Source organism: Lathamus discolor, chromosome 2 (assembly GCF_037157495.1).
Source record: "Lathamus discolor isolate bLatDis1 chromosome 2, bLatDis1.hap1, whole genome shotgun sequence".
NCBI classification, from domain to species: Eukaryota; Metazoa; Chordata; class Aves; order Psittaciformes; family Psittacidae; genus Lathamus; species Lathamus discolor.
Window position 1 is genome coordinate 160,118,693 of NC_088885.1, and position 23,179 is coordinate 160,141,871.

The 23,179-nt window shown below is 52.3% G+C and overlaps 3 protein-coding genes across 3 annotated transcripts; all 3 read left to right on the forward strand.

Moving 5' to 3' along the window:
* The first annotated feature begins 6,117 nt into the window (after nucleotides 1–6,117).
* LOC136009505 (feather beta keratin-like) lies at nucleotides 6,118–6,441 on the forward strand. Its single transcript, XM_065669499.1, has one exon. It carries the CDS (start codon nucleotides 6,127–6,129, stop codon nucleotides 6,439–6,441), a length of 315 nt encoding a protein of 104 aa, XP_065525571.1. The 5' UTR covers nucleotides 6,118–6,126.
* Nucleotides 6,442–13,583: 7,142 nt separating this feature from the next.
* Nucleotides 13,584–13,898, forward strand: LOC136009506 (feather keratin 1-like). The gene has a single exon (XM_065669500.1). It carries the CDS (start codon nucleotides 13,584–13,586, stop codon nucleotides 13,896–13,898), a length of 315 nt encoding a protein of 104 aa, XP_065525572.1.
* A 5,728-nt stretch (nucleotides 13,899–19,626) lies between these two features.
* LOC136009507 (feather keratin 1-like) lies at nucleotides 19,627–19,941 on the forward strand. Its single transcript, XM_065669501.1, has one exon. The coding sequence runs from the start codon at nucleotides 19,627–19,629 to the stop codon at nucleotides 19,939–19,941; it is 315 nt and encodes a 104-aa protein (XP_065525573.1).
* Nucleotides 19,942–23,179: the final 3,238 nt, after the last annotated feature.

Here is a 23,179-nt window from a genome sequence, read left to right on the forward strand (position 1 = left end):
TTCTGCAGGGGACCCAAAGCCAACATTCCTCAGCTCTGATGTCACAGAGAAAGCCCCCAGTGTGAGGTCACAATCCTCCTCACCTTGGCTCAGCACCACCCTACATAGAGCACTGGAGACAAGTGCAGGACCAAGCTTGTGACCCAGTTCTGCTGCAAAGATGGGGCTCCATGAGTGGAGCTTGGCTGGGCATCAAGTGCTTAAGGAGCTGCTCTATCGCTCTGCTTCCTTGAGAGGGGAGAGAAAAATAAGATGAAAGTCTCCCGAATCGGGATAAGAACATGGAGATCACTCACTGCTTTCCAGTGGCAGCAAAACAGACTTCATATGTTGAAATACACTTATCGAAATCAAAAGTCACAGGAGAATTAGGAGAACTTGAAACAAATCCTAGCACACACTCCCCCAACCTCTCCCTTCTTCCAGGTTCATCTTGCCTCCTACATTACTTACTCCCTTTCCCAAAACAGTACAGAGGGATGGGAAGGGGAATTGCGGTCAGTTCAGCCCACATTGTCTCTGCCACTCCACCCTCCTCACTCTCTTCATCTGCTCCATTCTGGGGCCCCTTCCACAGGAAACAGCCCTCCGTGAACTTAGGTGAATCCTTCCCACAGCCTCTATCGGACTTGGAGAAAGCTTCAGGCACCTTCTCACGGGAGACACCACAGCAACATAATGGCTAACAAAAACATTCCACATAAAAGCACTCACCCAGCGAACACTTTGCAAGAAAAAAGGCCACCAAGACAACCACAGAGCACATCCACAGGGAAAGGACGGGCCAAAAGACAGGCTTAGAGACCTGGCAGCAAGGCAGAGAGGGACCGGATGCGATGGGAGGGGCAGGACCCTCACGGCCAGCACAGCTCCAAAGCTCAGAGCAGTGTAACAATGCTGTGAGGATATGGGACCCCCTCTTCACAATTCCTCTTGCCTCAATAACGGTCTCCTCCATCCCAGCCTCTGATGCCTCCTCTCCCTTTCTTCTACCAAGGCTCTTCCAACTTCACGCAGCACTAAGTCAGGTATCAGAAGGTCTTCCCGGTAAGTGGAAAAAGGCCATAAGTCTTCTCATGGGAAGTATGCCATCACACGCATCAAAGACAGGCTCCTGGGTGGCCTCCACAACGTGACACAGTAGCTTGAGGCACCAAATGGCTCAAACAGTCTTGAACATGACTACGTTCCCCTGAACATGCCTCTGATGAAGTTGCCCCAGTCTCATGGGCACATCTGGCTGGGGTCCCAAGGCCACCCACACATGGATTCCTGGCCCCTTACCACCTTGCTGCAAGGACCATAGTAACCCCATACAGTGTGCCCAGGTCACCAACCTCGTTGCTCTGGGATCCTTCTCAGACTCCAGTGTGGGTCCTTGTTGCATTGACCTCCTGGGTCCACGGTCCCCATTCCATTCACATCACAGTCTGCAGGCTATGGTCTCATCTTGCTATGGGGTCCATAAATGATGCCTTTGGGCCTATCTTGGACACAGGCTCCTCATCACTATGCATTCCAAAAGTGCAGGGGGTCTCCAGAACAACCATCCTCCCTACTGCTGTGCCCCTGGACCACCTCTGCAGGGGACCCAAGCCACCATCCCTCTGCTCTGAGGTCACAGAGAAAGGCCCCACTATGAGGTCACAATCCTCCTCACAGTGGCACAATGAGGCCGGGTAAAAGGCAATGGGGACGAGGTGCAGGAGCAAGCCTGTCACCCTGTTCTCCTGTGAAGATGGGGCTCTGTGGTGGGTTCACCTTGGCTGGGCACCAAGTGCTCACTGAGCCCCTGCATCACTCCCCTTCCTCAACTGCTTTAGGGGGAGAAGAATAAGACTGAAGCCTCCAGAATCAAGATAAGAAAATGGAGATCACTCACCAGTTTCCAGGGGCAGTAAAACAGACTTCATATGGGGAAATTCATGTAACAAAATCAGGGCAGAGAAATAAGAAAATAATCAACTCTTAAAACACTTTCCCCCAACGCCGCCTTTCTTCAAGGATCCACTTCAGTCCCAAAGTACTTACAACTTCGACCAAAGTGGCACAGGCAAGAGGGGAATGGGACCTGTGGTCAGTACAACACACCTTGTCTCTGCCAATCCTTCCTCTTCACACTCTTAACTTCTTCATTGTGGGGTCACTATAATGGGAAAGAGGCCTCCATTACTTTACCCAACATAGGTCCTTCCCACATGCTCTATTGGACATGGAGAAAGCTTCTGGCATTTTCTCACAGAAGGCACCACAGCAGACCCACGGCTACCAAAACCTGTCCACATAAATGCACCCTTCCAGGGACAGCCTTACAACCACAAAGGGCACCAGGACATGCACAGAATTCAACCAAGGGCTGAAATCAGGATTAGTGACCAGGCAACAAGGCTGGGAGGAATCGAATGCGATCGAAGGGGCAGCTCCCCACGGCCAGCACAGCTCCAAAGCACAGACTGACGTGACAGGGCTCTGAGGAAATGGCACCCATTCTACACAATGCACCTGCAAAGCACAGCACATGAGCACCATTGGATAACCTCACTGAGGACACCCCACCTCTCTAACACTTTGGTCGTGTTTACTGCCTGGCCAAAAAGATGCCACAAGAAACAAGCTTCTGGCCTTCAATACTTGCACTTAAAAGCTGCCGCCAGGGCCGGATGGACACGTCCTCAACAGAGGACATGCAAAGGGAGCGTTGTGGGAAGGAAAACAGGCCCCAGCTCATGACTTGCCAGGCTGTGGCACGCACCAGCTGCTTGCTGACAAATGCTGCCACGCGCAAAGGCTGTCCCGCCCCTCAGGGACCAGCATAAAAGCCAGCCCAGTCCCTGAGCAGGCCTGAAATCCAGAGGAGAATGGGCCCACCTCGTGCTGCCTGGACACAGGGCTCATGGACCTCCTCTTCTTCTCCAACTTCCTTCTCCGCACTTCTCATTCTGATCTAGTCCACTTCAAACACTATCTCACAGCCTAAACCACCCGGGAATCTCTAGACCACGGCTCCCTCTGTGGGGCACAAAGACCTCAGGGTTCGGGCAGCACCTGCTGCACACAGGGAACCCGGCTGATGGTTGCCCTGCTTTTGCCTCACACTGGTTCCCTTGGTTCTCCTGCCTTTTCATGAATTTCTCCTCAATAAACTTCTCCTGCATCCAAGCGTAAGAGGCCTCCTCTTCTTCACTTCTCCCTGTGCTCATCCAATCTCAACCAGCACAAATCTAGGTCTCAATAGGCCATCCAGTTGGTGGAAAGGTCCACTACACCACAGTAATGTATTAAATCCCCTGCAAAACCCTCCTGTGGGCTTCCAGCACGGACACCAGCTCTTCCTTTGCCAAAAAACTTACAAATTCCAATGCACTTCTATGCACACCTCGGACACAAGCTCCCCATGGCAGCACACACTTGACCAAGTCTCTTTCCAAGCACAGCTACCTGGCCATCACAAGCAGGAACATAGCTAACAGAATCATTTACCGCACAAGGGAGCTCTGGGGATCATCTATTTCAGACCAGGCTCCTCAAGCATGGTCAGCAAGAATACGCTGTCAAAGATGTCCAGTCAGGTTTTCAGTTTTCTGGCAGAACTGTTCACAGCTCCTGCTTTCAAGGCACCAAGAGAGGAAGCAGGGTACGGGGTGTGCCCGGGATGCCTGAAAATATTGCCCCTGCACCTCCTCCTGTTGTACTGCTTCCTTCTTCGCATCATCTCCTTGACTGTGTCCAGGACTCTCTGCTGCAAACCCCTTCTTACAAGTCAGAGACTATTGGGGGACCTCTGCTATGCTGCTTGCACTGCAGGGCAGGAAGAACTCAGTGCTCTGCCAAATGTACTGCAAGCAGAAGACTTCTGCACATGGTTGCATTCCTTGCACCTCAGACTGTCTCGCTTCCACTTGGTGCTTTTGGTGCTTTTACATTTTCATTCTTTCGTCTCAATAAAATACGTGAGACTGTAACACCTCCTTGCACAACCAGTGCCACTGCTGACCACAGTCACACTGAAAAAGTGTTGCTTTCTCTTCCAAGGAAAAGGGCACGTCTTTACGGCTTCCGCCATTCATCCTTGCCCTGGACATGGCACTGATGAGAACATTCTCTCTCCCTTCTCTTCATTCCCTCCCACTCAGGATATAGACACATTGATGACATCTGCCCTCTGCAGCCTTGGCTCCTGGCTGAAAAAAACCCTCCCACCTCTCTAAGCTTCTCTTCATAGCAAGGACCTTCCAGTCCCTACAGCATCTTCGTGGTCTTGCTTTTGGCAGGTTCCACTGCATCCATGTCCTTCTAGTAAGAAGAACTCTATGGGACATAGGATTCCACACAAATTTCACCAGCATTGAATAGAGAGCAAGATCACCCAAATACACACCACCAACCAACCTGCGAGCAAAACTATTCCCATTGCTGTTATGGGGACGCTTGGCCTATTTTGCGGCAAGGGTGCATTGCTGCACCGTCCTGAGCTTGTTCTCCACCAGCACCACAAAGCTGTACTCAGCAAAGCTGCTTTCCAGCCTCTCAGTCTCCAGCACGTTCTGACAACAGGCACCATTCCTCCCTACATGGAAAACTTTACATTTCTTCCCGTTGAACTTCAGCAGATTCCTACCTGCCCATTCTCCAGCACCTCCTGTTCCCTCTACATCATGGCACAACCATCCAACATCTCAGCCTCTCTCCAGGTTTTGCATCATCTCTAGACCTGCTGAGAGAGCCCCCAAGCCAACTGCCCACAAACACAGGTGACCCCATGCCCCATGACCATGCAAGGGGAGAAAGCACCAAAGGCTTTGCAGGAATACTGAGGTAAACAACAGAACAGCACTCTCCTTTGCACCAAAATTGATCATTTCAAAGTAGAACACCCTTACAAGGAAGGGAACAAGTGCTCTCTGAGCTGCTCTAGCACTCCTTTTCCTTAACTGGATGAGATGAGGAGAATACGACAAAAACCTCCTGAGTCGATATAAGGACGTGGAGATCACTCATAGGTTTTCAACGGCGACAAAACACACCTGACTCAGGGAACTTTAATTAAATTATAAAAATCAAAAGTCAGAGTAGAATTCTGAGAAACAAAAACAAATCTGGAAACACCTTCCCCCTCTCCCTCCCTTCCTTACGTTCAAATTCCCTCCTGAAGTACGTATTCCATTGCCCAAAATACTCCCAACAGGCTCTATCAGACATGGGTGAAGTTTCAGGCCTCTTCTCATACAGCCACATTGACAACCCTATGCCTACAAAAAGCTTTCCACAGAAACACACTACTCCGAGGGGCAACCTTAGAACACAAAGGGCACCGAGACACCCACAGAGCTCACCCAACAGGAAAGGACAGGCCTACAGACAGGCTTAGAGACCTGGCAGCAAGGTGGGGAGGGACCGAATGTGATGGAAGAGGCAGTCCCACAAGGCCAGCACAGCTCCAAAGTCCAGACCAGCCTGACAGGAATGCTACGACTTGGGGCCCCTTCATCACAACACATCCACAAACCATACCACAAGAGTGCCAAGAGATGACATCACTGAGGTCACCCCACCTCTCCAAAGCTTTGTTTCCATGTTTTGCACAATCTCTCACATGCCATCAATAACAGGCTTTTGACCTGTCATTCTCGACTAGAAAGCTGCTGCCAGGACCAGAAGGACACATCTTCAACAGAGGACATGAAATTGCAGAAATACAGGAAGGAAAACACAGCCACAACTAATTGCTTGCAAGGCTCTGACATGCACCAGCTGCTTGCACAAACACGCTGCCATGCACAAAGACTGCCTCAGCCCCCTCGGGCACTGCAGGACCAGCATAAAAGCCGGCCCAGCGCCTCTGTCCCTCACTCGCCTCTGCTGACGCCTTCTCCTGCGCGCTCAACAAGGTGAGCCTCAAGCCCCTTGCCCTCTGCTCCTGCCCCCCTGCCCCGGCTCTTCCAGCACGCTCTGCCCCAGCCTCAGCACCCCTCAAGCCTCCCCAGCACCACAGCCCCACACCAGCCTCCCCACTGCCTCGCCCTCCTGCACCACCGCCCCTCGCACCCCCACGCCCTCCACTCTCCCCACACCCTCTCCTCTCCTCTCCTCTCCTGTCCCCTGCCAGGGCCCCTCCACACCACAGACATGGCCTGCTACGACCGCTGCAGCCCCTGCGGACCCACCCCGCTGGCCAACAGCTGCAATGAGCCCTGTGTCAGGCAGTGCGAGGACTCCCGCGTCGTCATCCAGCCTCCCGCCGTGCTGGTCACCCTGCCAGGACCCATCCTCAGCTCCTTCCCCCAGAGCACCGCCGTCGGATCCTCCTCATCCGCTGCCGTGGGCAACGTCCTCAGCGCCCAGGGAGTGCCCGTCTCCTCTGGGGGCTTCGGCTACGGCCTGGGCTACGGCTACGGGGGCCTGGGCTGCTATGGCAGAGGAAGAGGATACAACATCTGCTAAGGGCTCACGACAACACCTGTGACACCAACCAGGAACATCCTTGAAGCCCTGGCAAGGTCAGAAAATGCAGTTCTGTTTCTGACACGTGGACCTGCTCTCCACAGCTCCTGCTCTCAAAAGAAAACTCAGGGGAGAAGAGAATGTGCCCAGTTTTGCTGCCTGGAACCATGGCCCATGGGCCTCCTCTTCTTCTTTCATTGCCTTCTTTAATTGCCCCTTCAGCTATTCCTGCTACTCTCTGCTGCATCCATCATCTCTCAAGTGGAAGTCCATCATGGGAAATGAAAGGGAGCTGCTCCCAATGCAGGCCACAAAGATCTGCACACTCTGGTAAATACTGACTCAAGCAGAAGACCTTGGAAAAAGATCACTCTACTTGCACCTCAGATCCTCTCCCTTCCACTTGGTGCGTCTGACTTCTCAACTCTTTTGCCTCAATAAAGTTCTCCTGCATCCTGGCCTGAGACGCCTCCTCTTCCTTTCTTCTACCAAGGCTTTTTCAACCTCATGCAGAAAAAGTCAGGTCTCTCCAGGACATCAGGGTGGGTGAAGTATGGCCACTCTAGGAAATATGCCGGGACAGCCAACAAGGACACACAGTGGGAGGTGGAGGGCTTCTAGAACATGACACAAGTCCCTCACTGGCTCACACTAATGACTTGATAACACTTCCCTGTGCATGCCTCTGATGAAGCACTGCCAGGACACACCTGACTAACTCTCCTCCACAGCGTGGCTCTCCAGCCCAGCAATCAGAATCACACAACCATTTAGTTTAGCAGGAACCTCTGGAGAGCAGCTGCTTCAACCCCTGGCTCCAGCAGGGCCACCTACAGCAGCTTGTCCTAGACATGGCCAGTTGGGTTTCAGTAGCTCTCACCAAGGATACACCACAACCTCTTCCACTCTGTGACCATGCTCACACTGAAGAAGGATTGCCTTCATTGCCCATGGAATTCCATCTGTTTTTCCTTTGTGCCCACAGCCTCTTGTCCTGCCACTGATCACAAGCCTCTGGGCCCAGCCCTTCAGCCACTTTGCAGTCCTCCCCCCTGGGCTCTTTCACAACCCAGACTTTCTCTGATTACTAGGAGCGTGTCATGGGAGACAGTGACAAAAGCTTCCTTCAAGCACAGCTCAGCAATAGACACTGCTCTAACCTTGGCCAACACCCAGTGCCTTCAACAGGGAAGAAGGCACAGAGGTTGCTCAAGGACAATTTGCCCTCCCAAAATCCACACCTAAACCACAGCCTGTCACCCTGACCTTGCTGGGCACGGCACTGCTCTCCAGGAAGGTTCCTTCTGTCACCTTCTGTAGGAATGAGGTCAGGCTCCACAGCCTCTACTTTCTGAGAATGTACCTCCTGATCTTCTTCACAATATGAGGCTCATGAGCTCTCTCCCAGCCTACTGGAACTGCTCCCAGGCACCACGACTTGCTCCAGGAGCTCCATGTCTCTCTTCTACTGGGGAGCCCAAAACTCAACACAGAACTATAGGTGATGCTTCACCAGGGATCAGCACAGTGTCCATTGCTCCCCTTGATGTGAGGACCATTGGTATCTCGTGCAGGGTGCCCAGTTCAGCATCCTCCTTGCTATGCACTCCTTCTCTGACCCACGTGTGGGTTCTTGTTGCATTGACCCCCAGGCTGCATGCTCCATGTTCCACACACGCCAGAGTTCCCTGTCCATGGTCTTACCTTGCTATGGGTCAGTTGATACACTGGAGGCAAGAAATGCCATCCAGAGGGATCTTGACACGCTTGTGAGGTGGGCTGATGCCAACCTTATGAAGTTTGACCATGCCAAGTGCAAGGTCCTGCACCTGGGTCAGAGCAATCCCAGGCTCAGCTGCAGGGAGGGCAGAGAAGAGATACAGAGCAGCCCTGTGGAGAAGGACTTGGGGGTGTTGGTTAGTGAGAAACTTAGCACGAGCTGGCTTCAGTGTGCGCCTGCAGCCCAGAAAGCCAACCGTATCCTGGGCTGCATCAAAAGGAGCGTGACTAGCGGGTCGAAGGGGGTGATCCTGCCCCTCTGCTCTCGTGAGACCTCACCTGGAGCATTGTGTGCAGTTCTGGTGTCCTCAACATAAAAAGGACATGGAACTGCGGGAACAAGTCCAGAGGAGGCCATGAGGATGATCAGGGACTGGAGCACCTCCCGTATGGAGCCAGGCTGAGAACACTGGGGCTGCTTATCCTGGAGAAGTTGCATGTAGACCTCACAGCAGCCTTCCAGTGTCTGAAGGGGGCCTCTAAGGATGTTGGGGAGGAAATCTTCATTAGGGTTTGTAGTGACAGGACAAGGGGTAACAGGTTCAAACTTAAAGAGGGGAAGTTTAGATTGGATCTAAGGAAGAAATTCTTTACTGTGAGGCTGGTGAGGCGCTGGAATGGGCTGCCCAACAAGTTGTGAATGCTCCATGCCTGGAAGTGCTCAAGGCCAGGTTGGACACAGCCTTGGGTGAAATGGTTTAGTGTGAAGTGTCCCTGCCCATGGCAGGGGGGTTGGAAGTCGATGATCACAGAATCACAGAATCACAGAATCCCAAGGGTTGGAAGGGACCTCAAAAGATCATCTAGTCCAACCCCCCTGCAAGAGCAGGGTAACCTACAGTACATCACACAGGAACTTGTCCAGGCGGGCCTTGAATATCTCCAGTGTAGGAGACTCCACAACCCCCCTGGGCAACCTGTTCCAGTGCTCTGTCACTCTTACAGTAAAGAAGTTCTTCCTGATGTTAACGTGGAACTTCCTATGCTCCAGTTTACACCCATTGCCCCTTGTCCTATCACTGGATATCACTGAAAAAAGCCTAGCTCCATCATCCTGACACCCACCCTTTACATATTTGTAAACATTGATGAGGTCACCCCTCAGTCTCCTCTTCTCCAAGCTAAAGAGACCCAGCTCCCTCAGCCTCTCCCCATAAGGGAGATGTTCCACTCCCTTAATCATCTTTGTGGCTCTGCGCTGGACTCCTTCAAGCAATTCCCTGTCCTTCTTGAACAGAGGGGCCCAGAACTGGACGCAATATTCCAGATGCGGCCTCACCAAGGCTGAGTAGAGGGGGAGGAGAACCTCTCTTGACCTACTAACCACTCCCTTTCTAATGCACCCTAAGATGCCATTTGCCTTCTAAGATGCCATTTGCCATTTGCCTTGATCTTAAGGTCCTTTCCAACACAAACTCTTCTATGATCTTTTCTATTCTACAAGCCTGTGAAACAGCTCTTCTGCAAAGATGGGGCTCTACGCTGGGTTAACCTTGGCTGGGTGACAAGTCCTCATTGGGCTGCTCTATCACTTCCTCAACTGTGTACAAGAAGAATATGACAAAAGGCTCCTGAGCTGAGATAACAACACGGAAATCACTCACTGGTTTCCAGAGGCATCAGAATAGACTTTGCTTGGGGTAATTCATTAATCAAAATCAAAAGACAGAGTAGAATTATGAGAAATGAAAACAAATTTTAAAAGAGCTTCCCCCAACCCTCCCCTACTGCAGGTCCACCTCCCCTCCTGAAGTACACACTCCCTCTCCCGAAATGACAAAGGGGGAAGCAGAAAAAGCGTTATGATCATTTCACCACACGCTGTCTCTGCCACTCCTTCATCCGAATAAACTGAAGTTAACTACATAATAACCTAAAAAAAACCTAACTGCATAAACCCAGTACACCAGGTGACAACCTTACAAGAACAATTGGGCAAAAGGGCACCCACAGAGGTCACTCAGTGCAAAAGGACAGGCCTGAAGACAGGCTTAGAGACCTGGCAGCAAGGTGGGGAGAGACTGAATGCAATGGAAGGGGCAGCACATCACAGCCAGCACAGCTCCAAAGCCTGGACCAGCCTGACACGGCTGTGATGACATGGGGCCCCCACTTCACAATGCACTCACAAACTGCACCACATGAGTGCTACGGGATGACCTCACTCACAACACCCCAGCTCTCAAACACTTTGGTTGCAAGTTCGGCCAAGTGTCCTAAAAAGCACCACAAACACCAAGTATTTGGCCTTAAATTATTGTACTTAAAAGCTGCCGCCAGGGCCAGGTGGACACGTCCTCAACAGGAGAACATGCAAAGAGAGCACTGTGGGAAGGAAAACACAACCACAACTCATGACTTGCCAGGCTGTGGCACGCACCAGCTGCTTGCTGACAAATGCTGCCATGCACAAAGGCTGTCCCGCCCCTCGGGGACCAGCATAAAAGCCGGCTCAGTGCCTCAGCAGGCCTGAAATCCAGGGGAGAATGGGCCCACCTCGTGCTGCCTGGACACAGGGCTCATGGACCGCCTCTTCTTCTCCAACGTCCTTCTCCGCACTTCTCATCCTGATCTAGTCCACTTCAAACACTATCTCACAACCTAACCACCCAGGAATCTCTAGAGCACTGCTCCCTCTGTGGGGCACAAAGACCTCAGGATTCGGGCAGCACCTGCTGCACACAGGGAACCCGGCTGATGGTTGCCCGGCTTTTACCTCACACTGGTTCCCTTGCTTCTCCTGCCTTTTCACGAATTTCTCCTCAATAAACTTCTCCTGCATCCAAGCGTAAGAGGCCTCCTCTTCTTCACTTCTCCCAGTGCTCATCCAACCTCGACCAGCACAAAGCTAGGGCCCATTAGGCCATCAAGTTGATGGAAAAGCTCCACCACACCACAGTAACGTATTAAATCCCCTGCAAAACCCTCCTGTGGCCTTCCAGCACAGACACCAGCTCTTCCCTTGCCCAAAACTTTGCAAATGCTAATGAACTTCTAACCACAACTCGGACAAAAGCTCCCCATGGCAGCAAACACTTGACCAAGTCTCTTTCCAAGCACAGCTACCTGGCCGTCACAAGCAGAAACATAGCAAACAGAATCATTTACTGCACAAGGGAACTCTGGGGATCATCTCAGGACATTTCAGGACAGCCACCTCAAATGGTCAGCATGAACATGATGTCAAAGATGCCGAGTCAGCTTTTCAGTGCCTCAAATACCTTCCTGCACAACCAGTATTGCCTTCTCTTCCAAGGAAAAGGGCACATCTTTACGGGTTCCCCCATTCATCCTTGCCCTGGACATGGCACTGATGAGAACATTCTCTCTCCCTTCTCTTCATTCCCTCCCACTCAGGATATAGACACATTGATGACCTCTGCCCTGTGCAGCCTTGCTTCCTGTCTGAAAAAAAACCCTCCCACCTCTCTAAGCTTCTCATAGCAAGGATCTCCCAGTCCCTACAGCATCTTGGTGGTCCTCTATTGGACTGGCTCCACTACATCCATGACTTTCTTCTAGTAAGAAGATTCCAACTGGACGTAGGCCTGCACACACAAAGCCTCACCAGCATTGAAGAGAGAGCAAGAACACCCTGCAACACACCACCAACCATCCTGCTAGCAAATCTCTTCCCAATGCTGCCGTGGAATATCTTCCCCTCCTTTGCGGCAAGGGTGCATTGCTGCACCATCCTGAGCTTGTTCTCCACCAGCACCACAAAGCTGTACTCAGCAAAGCTGCTTTCCAGCCTCTCAGTCTCCAGCACGTTCTGACAACAGGCACCATTCCTCCCTACATGGAAAACTTTACATTTCTTCCTGTTGAACTTCAGCAGATTCCTACCTGCCCATTCTCCAGCACCTCCTGTTCCCTCTGCATCATGGCACAACCATCCAGCATCTCAGCCTCTCTCCAGGTTTTGCATCATCTCTAGACCTGCTGAGAGAGCCCCCAAGCCAGCAGCCCACACACACAGGTGACCCCACACCCCATGACCATGCAAGGGGAGAAAGCACCAAAGGCTTTGCAAGAATACTGAAGTAAACAACAGAACAGCACTCTCCTTTGCACCAAAATTGATCATTTCAAAGCAGAACACCCTTACAAGGAAGGGAACAAGTGCTCTCTGAGCTGCTCTAGCACTCCTTTTCCTTAACTGGATGAGATGAGGAGAATACGACAAAAAGCTCCTCAGTCGATATAAGGACGTGGAGATCACTCATAGGTTTTCAACGGCGAGAAAACACACCTGACTCAGGGAACTTTCATTAAATTATAAAAATCAAAATTCAGAGTAGAATTCTGAGAAACAAAAACAAATCTGGAAACACCTTCCCCCTCTCCCTCCCTTCCTTACGTTCAATTTCCCTCCTGAAGTACGTATTCCCTTGCCCAAAATACTCCCAACAGGCTCTATCAGACATGGGTGAAGTTTCAGGCCTCTTCTCATAAAGCCACATTGACAACCCTATGCCTACAAAAAGCTTTCCACAGAAACACACTACTCCAAGGGGCAACATTAGAACACAAAGGGCACCGAGACACACACAGAGCTCACAAGACAGGAAAGGACAGGCCTACAGACAGGCTTAGACACCTGGCAGCAAGGTGGGGATGGACCGAATGTGATGGAAGAGGCAGCCCCACATGGCCAGCACAGCTCCAAAGTCCAGACCAGCCTGACAGGGATGCTACCACATGGGGCCCCTTCATCACAACACATCCACAAACCATACCACAAGAGTGCCAAGAGATGACATCACTGAGGTCACCCCACCTCTCCAAAGCTTTGTTTCCATGTTTTGCACCATCTCTCACGCACCATCAACACCAACATTTTGACCTGTCATACTCCCACTAGAAAGCTGCCGCCAGGACCAGAAGGACACATCCTCAACAGAGGACATGAAATTGCAGAACTACAGGAAGGAAAACACAGCCACAACTAATTGCTTGCAAGGCTCTGACATGCACCAGCTGCTTGCACAAACACGCTGCCATGCACAAAGACTGCCTCAGCCCCCTCGGGCACTGCAGGACCAGCATAAAAGCTGGCCCAGCGCCTCTGTCCCTCACTTGCCTCTGCTGACGCCTTCTCCTGCGTGCTCAACAAGGTGAGCCTCAAGCCCCTTGCCCTCTGCTCCTGCCCCCCTGCCCCGGCACTTCCAGCACGCTCTGCCCCAGCCTCAGCACCCCTCAAGCCTCCCCAGCACCACAGCCCCACAGCCCCACACCAGCCTCCCCACTGCCTCGCCCTCCTGCACCACCGCCCCTCGCACCCCCACGCCCTCCGCTCTCCCCACACCCTCTCCTCTCCTCTCCTCTCCTGTCCCCTGCCAGGGCCCCTCCACACCACAGACATGGCCTGCTACGACCTCTGCCGCCCCTGCGGACCCACCCCGCTGGCCAACAGCTGCAACGAGCCCTGTGTCAGGCAGTGCGAGGACTCCCGCGTCGTCATCCAGCCTTCCACCGTGCTGGTCACCCTGCCAGGACCCATCCTCAGCTCCTTCCCCCAGAGCACCGCCGTCGGATCCTCCTCATCCGCTGCCGTGGGCAACGTCCTCAGCGCCCAGGGAGTGCCCGTCTCCTCTGGGGGCTTCGGCTACGGCCTTGGCTATGGCTTCGGAGGCCTGGGCTGCTATGGCAGAGGAAGAGGATACAACATCTGCTAATGGATATGGAGAGCACCCTGACAACCAGCAACAACGCCCTGGAAGACACAGCATATAAACAGAAGCAATAAATGTCTTCTTTATCCAAGCCTTAGATGCTTCCTCTTCTTTTCTTTTCCCAAAGCTCATTCATCCTCACCCAGCACAAAGCTAGGGCTCAATAGGCCATCAAGTTGGTATTAAATTCCCTGAAAAACCCTCCTGAGGGCTTCCAGCACAGACACCAGCTGTTCCCTTGCCAAACACAAGGAAACACTAATGCACTCCTTCCCAAACCTTGAACAAAAGCTCCGCATAGCAACACACACTTGACCAAGTCTCTTTCCAAGCACAACTACCCGGCCATCACAACAAGCAAAATCATTGCAATGAGAATCATTTAGTGCACAAGGGAACTCTGGGAAACATCTCTTTCAGAACAGCCTCCTCAAGCATGGTCAGCAAGAAGTTGCTGTCAAAGATGTCCAGTCAGGTTTTTGGTGTCTCCAAGGATGGAGACTCCAACACCACCCTGCACAACCAGTGCCACTGCTGACCACAAGCACACTGAAAAAGCATTGCCCTCTCTTCCAAGGAAAAGGGCACGTCTTTACGGCTTCCCCCATTTATCCTTGCTCTGGACATGGCACTGATGAGAACATTCTCTCTCCCTTCTCTTCATTCCGTCCCACTCAGGGTATAGACACATTGATGACATCTGCCCTCTGCAGCCTTGCCTCCTGGCTGAAAAAAAACCTCCCACCTCTCTAAGCTTCTCCTCATAGCAAGGATCTCCGAGTCCCTACAGGGTCTTGGTGGTCACAGAATCACAGAATCACAGAATCCCAAGGGTTGGAAGGGACCTAAAATGATCATCTAGTCTAACCCCCCTGCAAGAGCAGGGTAACCTACAGTACATCACACAGGAACTTGTCCAGGCGGGCCTTGAATATCTCCAGTGTAGGAGACTCCACAACCCCCCTGGGCAACCTGTTCCAGTGCTCTGTCACTCTTACAGTAAAGAAGTTCTTCCTGATGTTAACGTGGAACTTCCTATGTTCCAGTTTACACCCATTGCCCCTTGTCCTATCACTGGATATCACTGAAAAAAGCCTAGCTCCATCATCCTGACACCTACCCTTTACATATTTGTAAACATTGATGAGGTCACCCCTCAGTCTCCTCTTCTCCAAGCTAAAGAGACCCAGCTCCCTCAGCCTCTCCTCATAAGGGAGATGTTCCACTCCCTTAATCATCTTTGTGGCTCTGCGCTGGACTCCTTCAAGCAATTCCCTGTCCATCTTGAACAGAGGGGCCCAGAACTGGACGCAATATTCCAGATGCGGCCTCACCAAGGCTGAGTAGAGGGGGAGGAGAACCTCTCTTGACCTACTAACCACTCCCTTTCTAATGCACCCTAAGATGCCATTTGCCTTCTTGGCCACAAGAGCACATTGCTGGCTCATGGTCATCCTCCTATCCACCAGGACCCCCAGGTCCCTTTCCCGTTCACTACTTTCCAGCAGGGCAACCCCCAACCTGTACTGGTACATGGGGTTGTTCTTCCCCAGATGCAAGACTCTACACTTGCCCTTGTTAAATTTCATCAAGTTTCTCCCCGCCCAACTCTCCAGCCTGTCCAGGTCTCGCTGAATGGCAGCACAGTCCTCTGGTGTGTCAGCCACTCCTCCCAGTTTTGTGTCATCAGCAAACTTGCTGAGGGTGCACTCAGTTCCCTCATCCAGGTCATTGATGAAAATATTAAACAGCACCGGTCCCAGCACCGACCCCTGAGGAACTCCACTAGTCACAGACCTCCAGCTAGATTCTGCGCCATTGACCACAACTCTCTGCCTTCTTCCTTTCAACCAGTTCTCGATCCATCTCTCTACTTGATCGTCAAGCCCACACTTCCTTAGCTTATCTGTGAGGATGCTGTGGGAGACAGTATCAAATGCCTTACTGAAATCAAGAAAAACTACATCTACCGCTCTACCATCATCCCTCCACCTAGTCACTTCCTCATAGAAGGCTATAAGGTTGGTCATACATGACTTCCCCCTCATAAAACCATGTTGGCTGTTCTTAATGACCCCCTCATCCTTGATATGCCTAGTGATGGAGTCAAGAATAAGTTGTTCCATCATCTTTCCAGGGATGGAGGTAAGGCTGACCGGTCTATAATTACCCGGGTCCTCCTTCTTGCCCTTCTTATAGATTGGTGTGACCTTTGCCATCCACCAATCCTCAGGCACCTCGCCCGTTTCCCACGACTTACCAAAGATGATGGAGAGTGGGCTAGCAATGACCTCCGCCAGCTCCCTCAGCACCCGTGGGTGCATTCCATCCGGACCCATCGATTTACAGATGTCCAGTTTGCATAGCTGATCCCTAACCCAATCCTCATCTACCAAAGCAAACTCCTCCTTTGTCCTGACTCCTTCTGGGGCTATAGAAATCCGGGGCCCTCGGGGAGAGTCTGCAGGAGTAAAGACAGAGGCAAAGAAGGCATTCAGCACCTCTGCCTTCTTTATATCCTCTGTCTCCAGGGTACCCACTTCGTTCAGCAGTGGGCCTATATTGCCTCTTGTTTTAGTTTTATTTGCTATGTATTTGAAGAAGCCCTTTCTATTGTCTTTAACCCGACTAGCAAGATTGAGTTCCAAGGAGGCCTTAGCTGTCCTAATTGCCTCCCTACATCCTCTAACAACTGTCCTATATTCCTCCCAAGCGGCCAGCCCCTCCTTCCATAATCCATAGATTCTCCTTTTCCACTTGAGTTTGCCCAGCAGCTCCTTGTTTAACCACGCCGGTCTCCTAGATCCCTTACTTGACTTCCTACTCATTGGGACGCTCCGATCCTGAGCTTGGAAGAAGCGGTCCTTGAATGCTAACCAACTATCTTGAGCCCCTTTACCGCCTAGTACACTTTCCCATGAGACTTCCCTTAGCAGTTGACTGAAGAGGCCAAAGTTGGCCCTTCGGAAATCCAGAACTGTGGCTTTGCTAGGTATTCTATTCCTCCCACACAGGATCCTAAACTCCACCATCTCATGGTCACTGCAGCCAAGGCTGCCATTGACCGTCACCACTTCGACCAAACCCTCCTTGTTGGCGAGTACTAAATCTAGCAGCGCTGCTCCCCTAGTTGGTACGTCCACCATTTGCATTAAGAAATTATCATCAATGCACTCGAGGAACCTCCTAGACTGTGAATGACTGGCTGTGTGAGTCTTCCAGCAAATATCGGGGTAGTTAAAGTCCCCCACGACGACTAAGGCATGTAGTCGCGAGGCTACTTCCAGTTGCCTGTAGAAAGCCTCATCAACTCCTTCGTCCTGATCAGGAGGTCTGTAATAGACCCCCACAACTGTATCACCCGTGCCAGTCAGCCCCTTGATTCGTACCCACAGACATTCCACTTGCTCCTCATCCGACCCCGGACAGAACTCAATACATTCTAGTTGCTCTCTCACGTAAAGAGCAACTCCACCACCTCGCTTTGCTGACCTATCTTTCCTAAAAAGGACATAGCCATCCATGACCACATTCCAGTCATGTGAACTGTCCCACCATGTCTCTGTAATCGCCACTAGATCATAACCTTTAGCCCGCACACAGACTTCTAACTCCTCCTGTTTATTCCCCATGCTGCGTGCATTGGTGTACAGGCATTTCAGGGAGCCAGTCCTAGTACCCTTTTTCCCCTGCGGGACAGGGTCTAAAAAGCTATCCTTTCCCACAAGTGAAACAAGAGATTGATAGTCCTCCTTAGCCCGCCATCCTTCAATCCCTAGCATGTTCCTCTTGGGCTTGTCCCCAACAGGCCCAGTTAAATCCCCTCCCCCCTTCATAACTAGTTTAAAGCCCTGTCAATAAGCCCTGCTAACTCCTGCCCCAAAACCCTTTTTTTTCTCTGGGACTGGTGTATCCCGCCTGTCACCAGCAAACCAGGTGTCCCATACAGCAGCCCGTGACTGAAAAACCCAAACCCCTGCCTTTGGCACCAGTCACGTAGCCATACATTAACCTGCAGAGTCTTCTTATATATCCCTTCACCCTCGCTTGCAACAGGTATGGAGGCAAACACCACTTGCGCTCCAGACCCTTTAACCAGCCGTCCCAGGGCCCTGTAGTCTCTCTTCATTCCCCTTACGTTCCTCGTAATAATTTCGTCACTGCCAACCTGAAAAACCAGCAGTGGGGAGTAGTCAGACGGCTGCACCAGTTCAGAGAGCTTCTTTTTAACATCTCTATTGGACTGGCTCCACTACATCCACGGCTTTCTTCTAGTGAGAAGATCTCAACTGGACATAGGCCTCCACACAAAGTCTCACCAGCACTGAAGAGAGAGCAAGAACACACACACACACACAACCAACCTACTTGCAAATCTCTTCCCAATGCTGCCATAGAGACTCTTGGCCTCTTTTGTGGCAAGGGTGCATTGCTGCACCATCCTGAGCTTGTTCTCCACCAGCACCACAAAGCTGTACTCAGCAAAGCTGCTTTCCAGCCTCTCAGTCTCCAGCACGTTCTGACAACAGGCACCATTCCTCCCTACATGGAAAACTTTACATTTCTTCCTGTTGAACTTCAGCAGATTCCTACCTGCCCATTCTCCAGCACCTCCTGTTCCCTCTGCATCATGGCACAACCATCCAGCATCTCAGCCTCTCTCCAGGTTTTGCATCATCTCTAAACCTGCTGAGAGAGCACCCAAGCCAACTGCCCACAAACACAGGTGACCCCACACCCCATGACCATGCAAGGGGAGAAAGCACCAAAGGCATTGCAAGAATACTGAAGTAAAACACATAAGAGCACCACTCTCCTTGTCTCAAAAACTCATCATTTCAAAGTAGAACACCCTTACAAATGTGGTCTACTAATAACATGCCCTACATCAAGCATTGCATCAAACCAGAGGCCAGGCTGCAAACGCGCCACTCATAGAACAGCGTCGCTCTACAACTGGGGCAACACAAACTTTTGGAAGTGCTCCCCACATCACAGGAATAACCAGATCTCAAGCACAGTTTGCAGGACCACAGCCTGCTGGTGCAAACGGCCCTCCCCTGACACGGCTACGAGGACATGGGAAACCTCTTCACAAGGCACCCACAAACCACACCACACGAGTGCCACGGGATGACCTCACTCACACCACCCCACCTCGAACGCTCTGGTTATGTCTGCACAGTGCCCTGACAGACACTTTCCATGCAAATCGTCCCAAACACACACGGGCACTTGAAGGCTGCCGCCAGGGCCGGATGGACTCGACCTCAACAGAGGACATGCAAAGGGAGCGCTGTGGGAAGGAAAAGAGGCCCCAGCTCATGACTTGCCAGGCTGTGGCACGCACCAGCTGCTTGCTGACAAATGCTGCCATGCGCAAAGGCTGTCCCGCCCCTCGGGGACCAGCAGAAAAGCCGGCCCAGCGCCTCTGTCCCTCACTCGCCTCTGCTGACGCCTTCTCCTGCGCGCTCAACAAGGTGAGCCTCAAGCCCCTTGCCCTCTGCTCCTGCCCCCCTGCCCCGGCTCTTCCAGCACGCTCTGCCCCAGCCTCAGCACCCCTCAAGCCTCCCCAGCACCACAGCCCCACAGCCCCACACCAGCCTCCCCACTGCCTCGCCCTCCTGCACCACCGCCCCTCGCACCCCCACGCCCTCCGCTCTCCCCACACCCTCTCCTCTCCTCTCCTCTCCTCTCCTGTCCCCTGCCAGGGCCCCTCCACACCACAGACATGGCCTGCTACGACCGCTGCAGCCCCTGCGGACCCACCCCACTGGCCAACAGCTGCAACGAGCCCTGTGTCAGGCAGTGCGAGGACTCCCGCGTCGTCATCCAGCCTTCCACCGTGCTGGTCACCCTGCCAGGACCCATCCTCAGCTCCTTCCCCCAGAGCACCGCCGTCGGATCCTCCTCATCCGCTGCCGTGGGCAACGTCCTCAGCGCCCAGGGAGTGCCCGTCTCCTCTGGGGGCTTCGGCTACGGCCTTGGCTACGGCTTCGGAGGCCTGGGCTGCTACGGCAGAGGAAGAGGATACAACATCTGCTAAGGGCTCTTGACAGCACCCTGACATCAACCACCTGCACCAATGGGTTGTGGATGCACATCCGTGGTAATGCTGGCACATGGGCTCTCCATCCATGTCTCTTCCTCTCAAGGCACCAAGAGAGGAAGCAGGGCACGGTGCCAGCCCCTGCTCCCTGAAAACATGGCCTTCAGCCTCCTCCTCTTCTCCACCTTCCTTCTCTGCGTTGCGTCTTCTCCTGTGTCATCCACCCTCTGCTGCAAACACCTTCCCTCTAGCGTAAGCCCAGCACCGATCTGTGCCACTCACACCAGTGAAGACCTCAGGCCTCTTGTAACAGCTATCACATAAAAAAGCATCACGGTGCCCTGATTTGCACCTCAAACTGGTTCCACTCAGTGCTCCTGAGCCTTTACCTTTGTTTTTCCTTAATAAACTTCTCCTGCATCCCTCCCTGAGATGCTTCTTCTTCCTTTCTTCTCCTAGTCACCCTCCAAGCTCACCCAGCACAACGGCAGGACAGGGTTGAAACAGCACCTCCAGCCCTCCCGTTGGAAGTGTAGCAGCAGCAACACCACGCAGTGGCACCCTGTGGGCTTCCAGCCTATCCACAAGCCCTTCACCTACTCAAATAATTGCTTGGACACGCTAATGCACTTCTAACTATGCCGCTGATAGAAGCTCCTTGTGTGCTGGGTAACGTTGCCCGGATGCCTGCTGCTCACCACAGCACGCTGTCACTCCCCCTCCTAAATAGAGAGGGCAAAGAAAACATGAAATCCTTTCACGGGCCAACTTAAGGACAGGAAAGTACAGAACCATGGAATCACGGTGTTGGTGGAGTTGAAAGGCACCTTTAAGATCATCCAGTCCAACTCCACTGTCACGGGCTGGGACACTTTCAACTAGAGCAGGTTGCTGATAGCCTCTTCCACCTATTCCTCAGGTCCTTCTCCACAGGGATGCTCTCAATCCACTCTTCCCACAGCCTGCAGCCTCTTTGGGATGGCACGAATCCACATGCAGAACCTTGCACTTGGCCTTGTTGAACTTCATGACGCAAGACCTTCACTTGCCCAGACAAAGGCTTGGGCACAGTAATCCTCACCTGGCGATGCCTCTGGTGCAATCTGCTCCTGCCAGCACCGTCCTAACCAAGGCTTTTCCCCAGCCCTAACAAGCAATAGTCTCAGTGAGGCAAGAAGAAATGCCTGGTGAGGCCCCTCTGGCACACCAGCCACTCCTCCCTGCTTGCTATCATCAGCAACCATGTGGTGGGCACCTTCTGCCCCATCACCTAGATCATTAATGAAGATATTGAACTGCAACAGCCTGCAGCCGAGGTCGTTCTACACCATTCAGCTCCAAAGAGGCAGTTTTCCAGCGCTGGAGGAGGTCCAAAGCCCCGCAGCACAATCCACTGTGTCCACCCAGCAGTGCTGGCCTTGGTGGGTGTTCGCAGAGCGACCGCGCACGGCAGGAGATTGATTCTGCTCCCTGGAATGGCCTAACAGAGAAGGGGTTGTGCTGGGTGACACCTTCTGCTAAGGCCAGCAGAGGCCACCAATCAACCAGATCATTAATGAAGACGTTAATGAGAAGCATGCTCAGCTCTGGGAGTGCCAGCAGAAGACAGACATGAGCCTGCTCGAGAGTGGACCTAGACAGAAACAGCCATGGACATCTTAGAACAGGTCCAGAGGAGGCCATGAAGATGGTCAGGGCGATGGAGCAACACCACGGCCACCCCAGCACTCAAGCTGGTAGCACAGAGATGGGGTCTGAGCAGCCCATGAGCCCTGTTAGTCCTCACCTCAACCAAGCACTTCATCAGCACCCAACCAAGCAATCAGGAGGTGGTTGATGGGCATCAGCTGCCTCAGAAGCCTCTGGAAGCTTCCAGAAGGTGCCTGTCGGGACTCTGAAATCAATTGGAGTACAGGTAAAATAAGCAGATGATCTTCACCAAAAGGCTCCAAAATGACTTCTGGGGGGGGTGAATGAGGGGATGAATGAGTAGAAATGCTGCTGAAAACCAAACCAAACACCTCACAGGATAGCAGTGAAGGCGACTCAGAGGGCTAAGAAGGAGGGTAAATGTCCTGATTAACTAACAGCCACCCCGAAACCCATCTCCAATCAATAAATCCATCAACAGACCCAGCAAGCAGCTGCTGGGGAAGGAGAAATAACCCCCTGAAGATACAAACCCCCCCCACGTGTCCTCCAGCTTGAAGTAAATACATAAAACTACACTAGAATAAAGGCCAATGAGGAAACCAACCTGTAGAACACTTCTAAAGGGGCAGAAAGTCAAGCCAAGGTGGAAAACCAGCTGGAAAACCCTGCTGAAGTGAATTGTGGAGATCACCCAGCCCACCAAAAAATGGCAAACAATAGAGGGGAAAGAGAAAAGACTCAATTAAAATGATAAATTATGAGGAAACACCAAATATAAGCTGTGAAAAAGTGAGGGGACGATGACACAAGGACAAAATGGGGCTAAAAGTGCTGATAACAGCAACAATAGAGTCATGGAATGGTTTGGGTTGGAAGGGACCTTCAAAGATCATCAAGTCCAGCCCCCCTGCAATGAGCCCCCCCAAACCTCTGCCCTGGGTGCCAAGGAGCCTTCGACACAGGGTTCCTGCGCCTATCACACGTCACCGTTCTGCACCCATGCGGTTCTTGAACCAGCCATGTGGGGCTTTGCCATGTTCCCCCCTTCACTGAGACACCCCAAAACCACTGCCCCACCACTTTTGGTGTCCATGTCACCTTTCCTCTGTGCTTCAAGGTCCTTGGGACACTCATGTGTGGCTCACTCCTATGGTTTCTCCTCGTGGCAGGACACCGTGGACCTTCTCAGCCCATATCCCTTGTCCCACCATGGGACAAGCCTTTTTGCTGTTTGCATCCCACATTGGTTTGGGATTGGGATAAGCAACAGAAGTGTCCAGAGAAGCTGTGGCTGCCCCACTCCTGGCAGTGCTCAAGGCTAGGATGGAGCTTGGAGCAAGCTGCTCCAGTGGAAGGTGTCCCTGTCCGTGGCAGGGGTTGGAGCTGGATGAGCTTTAATCCCAAACCATTCCATGATTCTGTGATGAGCAATCTGGGTCCAGAAGAGGTAAAACCTTCCAGCATAAAGCCAGGAGCTGGGTACAGGGACACACAGACATGAACTGACCTCACTGGGCTGCATTTAGCTCTGGCTGGGTAGATCTGAGCACCACGAAGATGCTCCTGAACGCTCCTCAGCAGC